This window comes from Maniola jurtina, chromosome 14, assembly GCF_905333055.1.
Source record: "Maniola jurtina chromosome 14, ilManJurt1.1, whole genome shotgun sequence".
In the NCBI taxonomy this organism is placed as follows: Eukaryota; Metazoa; Arthropoda; class Insecta; order Lepidoptera; family Nymphalidae; genus Maniola; species Maniola jurtina.
Window position 1 is genome coordinate 12349233 of NC_060042.1, and position 12291 is coordinate 12361523.

Consider the following 12291-nt stretch of genomic DNA (forward strand, 5'->3'; position numbering starts at 1 on the left):
GGATTGCCTTTCCGGCTTCCGATTTAGCTTGCTATAACATTGGTAGGCATCTAAACCTACCTATCTTCAAAAGAAGAGTGGAAAGGAAATGGATAGCAATACATTTAGACTTGTTCTTTTAATTGAGAGATTGGGAACCGTGTACCTACTTGCTAGAGATAGCCACATTAATTTATCACTTATCTACTTACTCAAGTATTACTGAAGTAGGTGTAACATTTTTTTTAATAAGTAAGTTTATGTTAAGTGCAACAATTATCTTGTCGCTGTTGCAGATTGCGGTGTGGAAAATAGGGCGCTATAAAAAGTTTTCTCTTTTAAATGGGTCGCAGCATAAATTATTATCCCACAACATACCTATTTGTATACTATAGTAAGGCTCTTTAGGCTTTTACGCACTGCATCCGATCCATCTACGAGAATTTTCGATCCGAAGTAGCCTAAGTATTGGATAAGAGGGTTTTATGGCTTTGAAAAATGAAATTCGGATCTAGTGCGGCAACCCGTCATACAAATAGTAAGTCTACGGCTTCGGGTGCAGTGCCTAAGTACCCCTAAGTACATAGTAGGTAGGCCGAAGCACTTAATCGCAACGTTGGGCCCTTAAAAAGCTAGACCGCGATTTATTAGTTGCAGCTGCCTGCGTCGAAGCCTGGCCAGAACGAATTCATGGTGTCTTATCCGATCCGGAAGAGGAGGCGTCCTGGTTTCGGGAAACTATGACACGGATATGCAATACATCGATGCCAAGATGTCGGCAGGCCAAAAATCGGGCGGTTTATTGGTGGTCCGAAGACATTGCACAACTGCGCAGAACATGTCTAAGGTCCAGACGCCAATATACTAGGGCCAGAAGAAGACGGAGATCTACAGCTGAAGCAATCGCAACTGCCTACTCCACGTACCGGGAAGCTACAAAACTGCTCCAGATCGCAATTGCAAACGCTAAAGCGCGGAGCTGGAGAGAGCTGCTCGAAGGGCTGGATAGGGACCCATGGGGACGCCCATACAAAATGGTACTGGGAAAACTCAGACCATGGGTCCCTCCACTGACCGAAACTCTGGAGCCAAATTTGGTAGAGCGAATAGTCGATGTTCTTTTTCCTAGATCCCAAAACAGCCCCTCCACCATCGCGGCACCGCAAGAAGCCTGGTCAGATGAACTAGATGTCTCGGAAGAGGAACTAAAGCGAGCGGTTAGGCGTCTCGCAACTTGTAATACCGCACCTGGGCCAGATGGCATACCAGGCCGCGCCTGGGTGTTAGCTCTGGAGGTTTTAGAATACAGGTTGAGACACCTATTCAACAGTTGTCTTCAATCAGGCATATTCCCATCCGGGTGGAAGGAAGCGCGGCTAGTTCTCCTTAAAAAGGAAGGTAGACCCATGGAGTCCCCATCAGCTTACCGACCCATATGTCTCTTGGACGAAGTAGGTAAGCTGTTCGAGCGGATTATAGCTGCCCGTCTCAGCGATCATCTATCACATGTGGGCCCCGACTTGTCCGAAAGTCAGTTTGGTTTCCGGCAGGGCCGATCAACAGTCGATGCAATTCTTTGCGTACGCGCCTCTTCGGAACGGGCCCTTAGCAGGGGTGGGGTGGCATTAGCGGTGAGCTTAGATATTGTCAATGCCTTCAACTCACTTCCTTGGGCTACTATAAGGAATGCTCTAACTCACCACAACATTCCCGTATACCTGCGCAACATAGTTGGGGCGTACCTATGCGACAGATCAATCACTTACACAGGGCGGAATGGTCGCATGCACAGGAGAGAAGTAAACTGTGGTATTCCACAGGGTTCCGTATTAGGACCACTTCTGTGGAACCTGGCCTACGACGCAGTTCTTCGCGTCACTGTCCCCTCTGGTATCACCCTAGTCTGCTACGCCGATGACACTATGGTGTTAGCTGAAGGCAACACATTCGAGGAGACATCAAGGCTCGCAGAGGTAGGCGTGGCCTGCGTAGTGGCCAAAATCCATGAGCTTGGACTAAAGATAGCGCCTCATAAAACAGAGGCACTATGGTTCCATGGGCTTCCTAGGCGACTGGAACCACCCAGCTCATCGATTCGAGTGGGTGACGTAGATGTCCAGGTAGGGCAATACCTCAAATATCTGGGTCTTACGTTGGACGGCCGATGGGGATTTGAGGAACATTTCGAGCGCTTAGTCTCTAAAATTCAGAAAGTAGCTGGAGCAATGCATGGTCTGCTGCCTAATCTCGGGGGACCACAAGAAGGAGTTCGCCGGCTTTACGCTGAGGTCGTCCGATCGATAGCTCTCTATGGGGCGCCGGTATGGTCGCATAGGCTTTCTGGTGTAAAGCGTCTCAGAGCGAAACTTAATAGCGTACAGCGAAAGATGGCTATTAGGGTTGCGCGTGGATACCGCACCATATCTTTTGAGGCGGCTACTGTACTGGCTCGCTTTCCACCTCTGGATATACTGGCGGACATGGATGCGAGGGTGTACACCCAGACCCGCGCAGTCTTACAGAGGACTGCAGACGGGCCGGACACTGGTACCCTGCGACGGCAAGCGCACCGACAAGCCTTAGTAAATTGGCGTATACGCTTGGCAGAAGATAGGAACGCACGTCAACGCGTTGTCGGGGCTATTTTACCAAACTTCGAAGCCTGGCTGGGGAGAAAACATGGCAGCTTAACATTCAGACTGACACAGGTACTTACCGGACATGGTTGTTTCGGCGAGTACCTGTGTCGGATCGGTCGCGAGGCGACACCGCGGTGTCATCACTGTGGGGATGTCCGGGACTCCGCACAGCACACGCTCGAAGAGTGCCCTGCCTGGGAACCTGAGCGGTGCATCCTGGCCAGCTACGTTGGGAGAGACCTGTCACCACCTGCTGTCATAGCGGCAATGCTGGAGGACAGTGAAGCATGGAGGGCAGTGGTCTCCTTTCTGTGAAGTAGTAATGTGCAAGAAGGAGGCCGCTGAGCGGGACCGCGAGCGAGCGGATCCTTCTCGGAGGCGGAGACATCAGGGCGGCGCTGATCAACGCCCTGATCGTTCCACTCAGTAGTCCCAGGCGCTGGGACCGGGCCGCTAGTGGCTGGAGCGGAGCTCTGGCTGGCGACCCTGGAAGGACGACCGCTTGCTGTGGCGCAAGCTGTCGTGCCTACATGCAAAGTGCACGAGGCCAGGGGAGTGCATTTTTCAGGATGAGCCCACTGGGCGTCGCGCAGGGGAGGCACCGGCGCACGTTCGTAAGAGTTCCCGGAGCCTCTTAATATGCGCTGAGGATGGCCATCGAGGGGGTTTTAGTGGGTACAAATCCCACATAACCCGATCTCTCCTCAAAGAGGTCGGGTATCTTGTGAAGATTTCCCCCCCGTCAACAAAAAAAAAAAAAAAAAAAAGGCCGAAGCACTTACCTATCTATTTTTAATTTCATATCGGGGTTGGAAGTTCGAATAACCAACCATTTTGGTCGTAATTAAAATTCATCCATTGGATGAATGAACGGATATGAGATTAACCAACTTGGTTAATTGCGACTTGAGACCATCCAACATGGTTTTTTTTTTTCTTTAAATCTGGCTTTACTCTGATTAGCCAATGTCAAGTTTGTGATATTTTCAAGTTATTGAATTTATACAAGTATGGACTCCGTCTGCGCCGGCGCCCGCCGACACACGCGCGGCGCCCCTTTAGAGCGCTTCCCAGTCAGTTCCACCACCAAAAAACACCCACTAACACAAAAACCAGCCACTCTTAACAAAAAAAAACACTCCAAACAAGCACAGCACGCGCGTCAGCAAACGCCATCGCAGACGAAGCACCAACATGGATGGACTTGTAATAAAAATACGACTGATGATTCATATTTCCAATTAATGGCGCCATGCAGCCGCCATATTGTATTTTTTTAAATTATAGCCATTGACACTCTGGGTGACGTAAGAAATCTAACGATATTACATGCATCCACGACTTCGAGTAGATTTAGTTTTTTTTTAAATTCCGTGGAAACAATTTCATTTTCTGAGATAAAAATTGGAATAGGCTCTCTCCAGGTCTTTAACTATAAAGCAAAAATCACGTCGATCCGTTGCTCCTTTGCGATGGATTGGATGCTCCTCATTGAAGGACAAAAAAATTTCGCTCTTATAATATAGGTAGTGATTTACTGAAGCTTTATCTGCTATTGTAGAATGAAAATGAGAAGAACGATTTCTAAAAATGAGGTCACTTGCAAAGTGGGTAGACTGAAATAAACTGTATTTTGCTCAAGCACTCCGCCGCTGCAGACTCGAGCTCGCCGCAGGGTGCGCTTTCAATTGGTTCTTTTGCTACCATCCGCGCTAATGACCACGCGATGACTCTGGGATCGTGATTATTATGTATCTTTGAATAACCCTGCTGTATATATTTCCAAACTAAGGTTATTTTATGAATACCTATTACAGGTATGACATATTTTATCTTAAGGGCATAACGCATAACTGAGTAGGTTCCTGCGGGAGGGGTGTGATGACGTGACGCGAGAGCTCAGTCATTCAACGACTTGTGACAACTGTCAACCCCCCACCCCTTCACCCCTCCCTTACTTTAATAACTTAAGTAAATTACTTAATTAAATCTTATTTATTCTAGCCTTCTAGGGACGCAAAATTGCATTTGAGGTAACTGTGAAACTATTAAAATTGACTGATATCTACAGACTGACAATTGAAACTGCAAAATCAAAGAAAGCTCATGTGTAAAATGCATCACAAATACTCGCCAGCAATATTATACAATCCAATCACTCTTTCAAAGCACAAGGAAAAATCAAAATGTATTGATCCCAAATACTTTACATTGATTCCATTACTTGGTTTAGTTCTCTCAATTTACCAACACGCGATACGGTGTTTTCGGGAGGGTTGAAAATCCAATCAACTTCCCCTCAAATAAGAGCTCTCTCAATTTGTACCGACGACTGCTTACGAGTCATAGCTTTAAACAAACCGCCTTACAAATGCTTTACATGAAATGTTTCGGTTGATGGGACTGACAAATTGCTTATCGGTTCGGTTAAAACATTTTCGAGAGCATTTGGGAATGGTAAATTATATAGTTTTGCAACCTAGAAGCCTGCTCTAAATTCGTGAGTTCAACAGTATAGGGTATCGGAACTGAAATCAGGAAGTACTGCATTCGAACCTCATTAGGTACGCCATTCGATAAGTTTTGGGTTAGAATTTACCTTTTTCAGTTGTCCTTATAGAAATAACAAAATTTTTTGGTTGATGTGATACACAAAATGTTTTGGTTGGAGGTACTGCCAAATTCCATATTGGTTCGGTTCGAATTATTGATGTAAGACGAATCGAAGATTTTCGAGAGCATACGGAAATGGTAAATTATATAGTTTTGCAACCTAGAAGCCTGCTCTAAATTAGTAAGCTTAATAAGGGTCGGAACTGAAATCGGAAAGCACTATGTTCAAACCTCATTAGGTACTCCATACCATACGATATACTACATCTACATGCAAGGGATCAAAAATTACCTTATGCAGTTGGCCTTACAGTAATAACAAAATTTTTTGGTTGGTGGGATATACGAATTGTTTCGGTTGAATGGACTGACAAATTCCTTATGTGTCGGTTAGAAAATTTTTGAGAGCATTCGAAAATGGTCAATTATAAAGTTTTGCAACCTAGAAGCCTGCTCTAAATTCTTGAGCTCAACATCATGGATCGGAACTGAAATCGGAAAACACTATGTTGGAACCTCATTAAGTATCACAATAGTATTGGGATAAGAAATTACCTTATATAGTTGGCTTTATGAAATTGACAGAATTTTTTGTATGATGGGAGATGGGACTGGTAAATTCAGTTAACCTCATTCAAAGTTCATTTTGAATATTTCCGTGGGCACTTCTAAGCTCTCGTATGAATTATACAGTTCTTCTGAGTGCCGCTGTACACCTACTGTATAGCTTGTGTTGTTCGTAGAGTCTAGCTGAAACTATACAAGCCTAGTATTAATACGTCATCGTCACCCAGAATGTCTAAGCTCTATTATTCTAGCTAGAACTGAAAGCTGTATTTAGTGCATGTTCACAATTTTTAACCCCCGACCCAAAAAGAGGGGTGTTATAAGTTTGACGTGTGTATCTGTGTATCTGTGTGTCTGTGTATCTGTGTATCTGTGTATCTGTCTGTGGCATCGTAGCGCCTAAACGAATGAACCGATTTTAATTTAGTTTTCTTTGTTTGAAAGGTGGCTTGATCGAGAGTGTTCTTAGCTATAATCTAAAAAAATTGGTCCAGCCGTTTAAGAGTTATCAGCTCTTTTCTAGTTTTCTTGTAGAAAAGAAGGTTAGATAACCGTTAAGTTCATAATATTATGTCAATAGACAAATGTCAAGCTGTCAAGATGGACGTTGCCTAAATACATAATTATTTATTTGAAAATGATGTTTTGGAAAACTCAAATACTTTGGATCGTCGGGGGTGTTATAAATTTTTAATTTACACTTGTGATATCAAAGCATGTCAAGCGGTTATAGACTAATGATAGACTTCGGCCAGGGAAAACATCGTGAAGATACCTGCATGCCTGAAAGTTCCCCATAATGTTCTCAAAGGTGTGTGAAGTTGTGTTGGTAGTACCAACTTATTTACCTTCAGATCTATCTATTGTGTCAGGGTTGGAAATGTTCATCTGTGACCTATGGCAGTCTGCACTTTTACGTCCAAGATGGCTTGCTCCAAAAAGGGAATTTCCTTACGCAGATAACTAGGTTCTGTCTTACTGTGACAGACAGACGGACAATTGCATTCATTTACTTATTTGGCCTTATGCATCGACGCAATCGACACCTTGACCTATTGCAGTGCAACGAGCATTCATTGATTTCTAAATCTGACTATAAAATATTTAAAGCATTAATTTAAATTGTGTGTATTTTGTAGATACCTTAAGCTGGAAATTGACTCGTAACGTAACGTTTTGGTGTAAATTGTATCGAGTTTTTGTAACTCGAACCGAAGACTGACTTGTAGAGTTGATTTGTAATGATTCTATAGGTTTTCTTGATAGACACGACAGACGGACAGACAGACAGACAGACAGACAATGAAGTGAACCTGTAAGGGTTCCTTTTTCCTTTTGAGGTACGGAACCCTAAAAACTGGAGAACACCAGGAACTCCAAAATGTAGCACCGCAGGTTGATTATTATGATTGATGATACAATCGCAAAACCATAGGTACACAAATCAAGTACATATAATAGATACCTAAAATAGTTGAGTATTTCAAATTGATAGGTTTCACTCCATCATCAGGACAAGAAAATTTTGGTGGACCCAAAGACTCTACAAGGTTTTTTTTTTTTTGAATTTTATATATAGTTATTTTAGTAGTAAACTATAGAGGCTTGAAAATGCTCCGGTGGCAGGGTAAAACGTGCATAGCATGTCTTAAAACACTCAAAAGGCTTTTTAAAAATTCAGACGTCGTCGACTTGCGGACGTGATCTAAAATAGGTCGGGAATGCTTTGTCGGACATGTTAATTTTTATCCGGACGCACTTACAATGAGACAACACCTCTAAGGCCGGACGTCTGTGAACATAATCACACTAATATTATAAAGGCGAAAGTTTGTATGTGTGTGTGTGTGTGTGTGTGTGTGTGTGTGTGTGTGTTTGTTTGTTACTCCTTCACGCAAAAACTACTGGACGGATTTGGCTGAAATTTGGAATGGAGATAGATAATATCCTGGATTAGCACATAGGCTACTTTTTATCCCGGAAAATCAAAGAGTTCCCACGGGATTTCTAAAAACCTAAATCCACGCGGGCGAAGCTGCGGGCATCAGCTAGTAATATATATTAAGTAGAAAAATTGTAGAGCATTCTTGCGAAACATACTTTAGGTATTTCGCCGCGATTTGCTTTATATTTTAGGGTAGGTATGTTAGTGCTAAGTTTGAGCCTTCTTGAGTTCCCTTCTTTCTAAGAAAAACTTTGCTCCAATGCGACATACATGCAAGAATTCAGTCAAGATAAATACAGGATTCTTCACAAAGATTCCGTGTAAGCAAAAGAGCATGATTATTATTGGGAAATTGAATTCAATTTTCAACTGAAAAATAGACCATCCTTATCGGCTAGATTAGAACATTTTCGAGAGCATTCGGGAACCGTTAATTATATAGTTTTGCAACCTTGAAGCCTGCTTATTATTGAGAATTGAATTCAATTTTTAACTGAAAAATAGATCATTCCAAGACCTCAGTAAACCTTCATAAACTGTAATCGGATTTAGACGGTAAACTGCCTTTCAGTAATTTCGCTTCTATCTCAGATGCAACGTCATTAACCATCAGATGAGGTTACAGCTAAGCGTCTACTTGGTAGAAACCTATATGAGAACCGATGGAGTGTAAATAAATGAGAACTCGCATTCACAGTCTGTCTAAATTCCTCAAATTATATGAGTACTGTTTTAAAGTAATCAAGAACATATTTATTTATTATTTTATTTATATTTGTACCAGGAATAGTCGACAGTGTAATAGTGGGCATATTATTAAGTATATCCAAAAAGCTGTAATGTATGATCACGTATGATCGTATTGAGTTGGAGCGGTGTGAGGTGTCGTGTAGAGGTATTCGACATCTGAATTTAACATTCGAAGTGGTGTGCGTTCTAATTTCTGGATCATTCCATTCATCTCAAACAGGTGCAACTGGGTCAAGAACCCCACATCGTGAGTCGATATTAACGGCGATATTGATCGCGACATTACGGAGTACAGGTGTGTTACGTTATCGAGTATTCCAGTTTTAATCGACACATTTCAGTCGGGCATGTTACAGACATTATGTCAGCCTCTTACGAAATTACGGTGGGGCAGTTAAATAAGTACAGATCAATACATATTTGGTTCTTTAATTCTCTCTACATGTTGGTCTCTTTTGTACATTGCAGATAATGGTAACAAGTTAAGGGAAGTGGTTTCGCCTTCATCGCCCTAGTCCGGTCGGAAATAAAGTTTTTGATTGACGCTTCGCAACACTTCCACATTCGTGAATTTAGTTTACGACTTCAATTCCATTATCTGGATCCATATCATCTGAGTCTGGATCTTACATTTTTGTAATTTGCTTGAAGATTTCATTTTGCCACTATAAAGCTCAGTAAACTAACCTTAATTGTTTTAGCAATTACCAGATGCCAGTAAATTGGTCGTAATGCAATTTTGCGATTGCCAGCACTACTAGATTTGTTGAATGATTTAAATTCGTAACGGTAACAAAGTCTACATCAGTCATCATTTCTTCGATCCATAAATTACTTTTAAATTAAGGAATGATGTCATCATAGCGTGACGAATTGGCTATAAACTGATCTACTGGGACTTACGAGTATCTATGCCTAAATGGAAGATCACTTTCTGTACTTCCAACCTGTCAAGGGACAAATAAAGTCAATTGCCTGGCATGGGGATTCTTTCTTGGGGTCATGGGGATGCCTGCTTGGGGATGGGGCATGAGATCCCCATAAAAATTGGACGATCGCTTTATTTGGTCGCGCGCCGCTGAGTTTTGTATGGAGATGTCATATCACGCTGATAGCTCGCGATTGTGTTTCTAACTCCCGACCGATATTAAAAATGCGAATGTGTGTTTGTTTGTTTGTTTGTTTGTTGGTTGGTTTGTCCTTCAATCACGTAACGAAGAGAGAGAGAGTTTTCGAAGGGATTTAGCGATTCTCAACTTTCATAAAAACTTTTATCAAAATAGAATAAATTAAACTTGATGGGTTTAGTACAAGAGGTCCAGTGAAGTGCATCTGTTTACAGGTTCCACCACGCAATAGATAACAAGAATGACATCAGACATGTAACAGTGCTATGATAACGATAGTTCCCGTGAATAAATATTGAAGTACATTGATGCACTTGCAAATCGTCCACACGCTGTTATCAGTTTGGAGTGGGCGTCTCGTCCGGAGAACTGATAACGTGGTTACAAGTGTTGTAGTTTACTTGCTAAGTAAATCATCGCTTTAATTAAGCTTATTTACTTTAGCAAAATTATTGTGATTATTATTATCTCTCTCATGTATTTATAAATCTCATTCAAATCATTTTTTTTTACAAAAAATAAAATAACGGATAGGTACAACAAAAAATAAAATATCGGAAACGACAAAAAATTAAATAATAGAAACAGCAAAAATGGCGATTGTTATTGATTGTTGCATTTATTTACATAAATCGTTAGCAGTAGCTATGGGCTATGGCGCTAGCAAAAAGATAGATAAAGGTAGATAGTTCTTAATTGATGCTTAATTTTGCGCATACTAACACATATTTAAGTTTTCTTTCCTACTTTTTTTATGTTTTTGTGGCGTGCAATAAGGAATATGTACGAGGGGTGGCTGAAAAGTTCTGAGCCTAGGGCATTAAAAGTCTAGATAAAAATCTAAATAAAATTTATTTTTCAATATAGTCCCCATGGACTTCAATGCACTTTTGACATCTTTTATAGAGGGCTTGTATCCCTGAAAAAAAATAAGCCGCGTCTTTAGCTTGAAAATGTTCATTTACGGCCGCCTTCATCTCTTCATCATCTCCAAATCTTCGTCCCCAAAGGTCCTTTTTCAAATTTTTAAATAGAAAATAGTCGCTAGGGGCCAGATCTGGATTATAGGGAGGGTGGTTCACTTCATCGAATCCAGTTTCTCGCAAGGCTTGCCTCGCAATGCGCGCTGTGTGAACCGGCGCATTGTCTTGCAGAAACAAAATTCCTTTGCTGATTTTGCCTCTTCTTTTTTCAACAATGGCTTCGCGAACTTTTTTCAAAAGCCCTGCATAATACTCTGCATTCATCGTAGTTTTTTTTTGGAGGTAATCTATGAGTAAAACTCCTTCGCAATCCCAAAAAATGGTGGCCATGAGTTTGGAAGCCGATTTTTCCACCTTGAACTTCTTCGGCGGCTTTTCCCCCTTCTCTATCCATTGCATTGACTCTTGTTTCGACTCCGGGTCGTATTGTCGGATCCACGTTTAATCAACGGTGACAATACGAGTGCAAATTTCCTCCAAATTGTCCTTGCACAGGTCTATAAATTCTTCGGAAGTTTCAACTCGTCGCTGCTTGTCCAGTGGCGTGAGCATTTTAGGCACCCAACGCGCACTGACTTTATTCATATGCAAATGATTATGCATAATGTCTCCAACTCGTTCCTTACTGATGCTCAGCTCTTCTGCTATCTGCCACAATTTTACTCGCCGATCGTCCAGTACAATTTTTTTTACTTTTTCGATGTTTTCATCAGTGACTGCGGTGTTCGGCCGGCCCGAGCGGGGGTCGTCTTCCAGAGTCTCTCGGCCTTGTTGGAATAGGCGTGTCCATCGTTTAACCGTGGCTGACGACGGTCCAGATTCTCCGTATACACTAGACATTTCTTCAAAAATTTCTTTTGCTGTTTTCCCCTTTTTTACGAGGAATTTTATGACGGCGCGATGTTCCAATTTCGTTAACTGCAGCGATGACTCAGACATGTTGATGTTCACGGTTCAATTACTCAAAGCTTAATGAAGCTAATGACATGAAACTTTTCTTATATAGTGGGTAGATGTCGCTCAACTAGTGACCCGCCGGATGAGTAATTAGCACGAATGCAAGTGCCTTAGGCTCAGAACTTTTCAGCCACCCCTCGTAGGTGCATGACTACATACATTGTGCGACATCGATAAGGACCATATTGTATTAATTTTCTTTTCTTTAAAATTCTGAGCTCGTGAATATAAATGTACAACAACATTAAAATATACCAAGCGACAGAAAAACAATTTTACTCTATATTTCAGCGTTTAAGACGATCGCAGTCGGGTTTTAGTTTTCCACTTAATTAATTCTTCATGTGAATATACTGTATATGAAAGTAGAAAAAATAATATGTTCCAACTCACGTTCCAACTATGCCAGTTCTATTGAATTAGTTTTGTAATTACACAGAGCTTCACTAATATAGGTCATCTACATAATATTAGGTATATCCAAAGGCTACAGATATCATCAATGGTCATTATTTATCGGTTTTTGCAATCGCATGCAATGGATAGCCTAATTGCAATATATCGTGTTCGTCCACGAGTTAAATGGGTCTACTATTATTTCCATTTTAGATATGAGTCAGTTATCTATATTGACTATTATTGTTACGTGATTATAAATTAAATCAGTTGAGTAAGTACGATTAATTGAATTCCTATTGCATCAAATGTTGTCTCTGACATAGTATGGTATT

General features: G+C 41.5%; 2 protein-coding genes across 3 annotated transcripts in view; one reads left to right on the forward strand and one right to left on the reverse strand.

Annotated features, from left to right (window-relative positions):
- LOC123871834 (protein tweety) overlaps positions 1-12291 on the forward strand; it is a 97653-nt gene that overhangs the window by 13140 nt on the left and 72222 nt on the right. The gene's annotated exons all lie outside the window — the stretch shown is intronic.
- LOC123872087 (protein GVQW3-like) lies at positions 11045-11542 on the reverse strand. The gene has a single exon (XM_045916217.1). It carries the CDS (start codon positions 11540-11542, stop codon positions 11045-11047), a length of 498 nt encoding a protein of 165 aa, XP_045772173.1.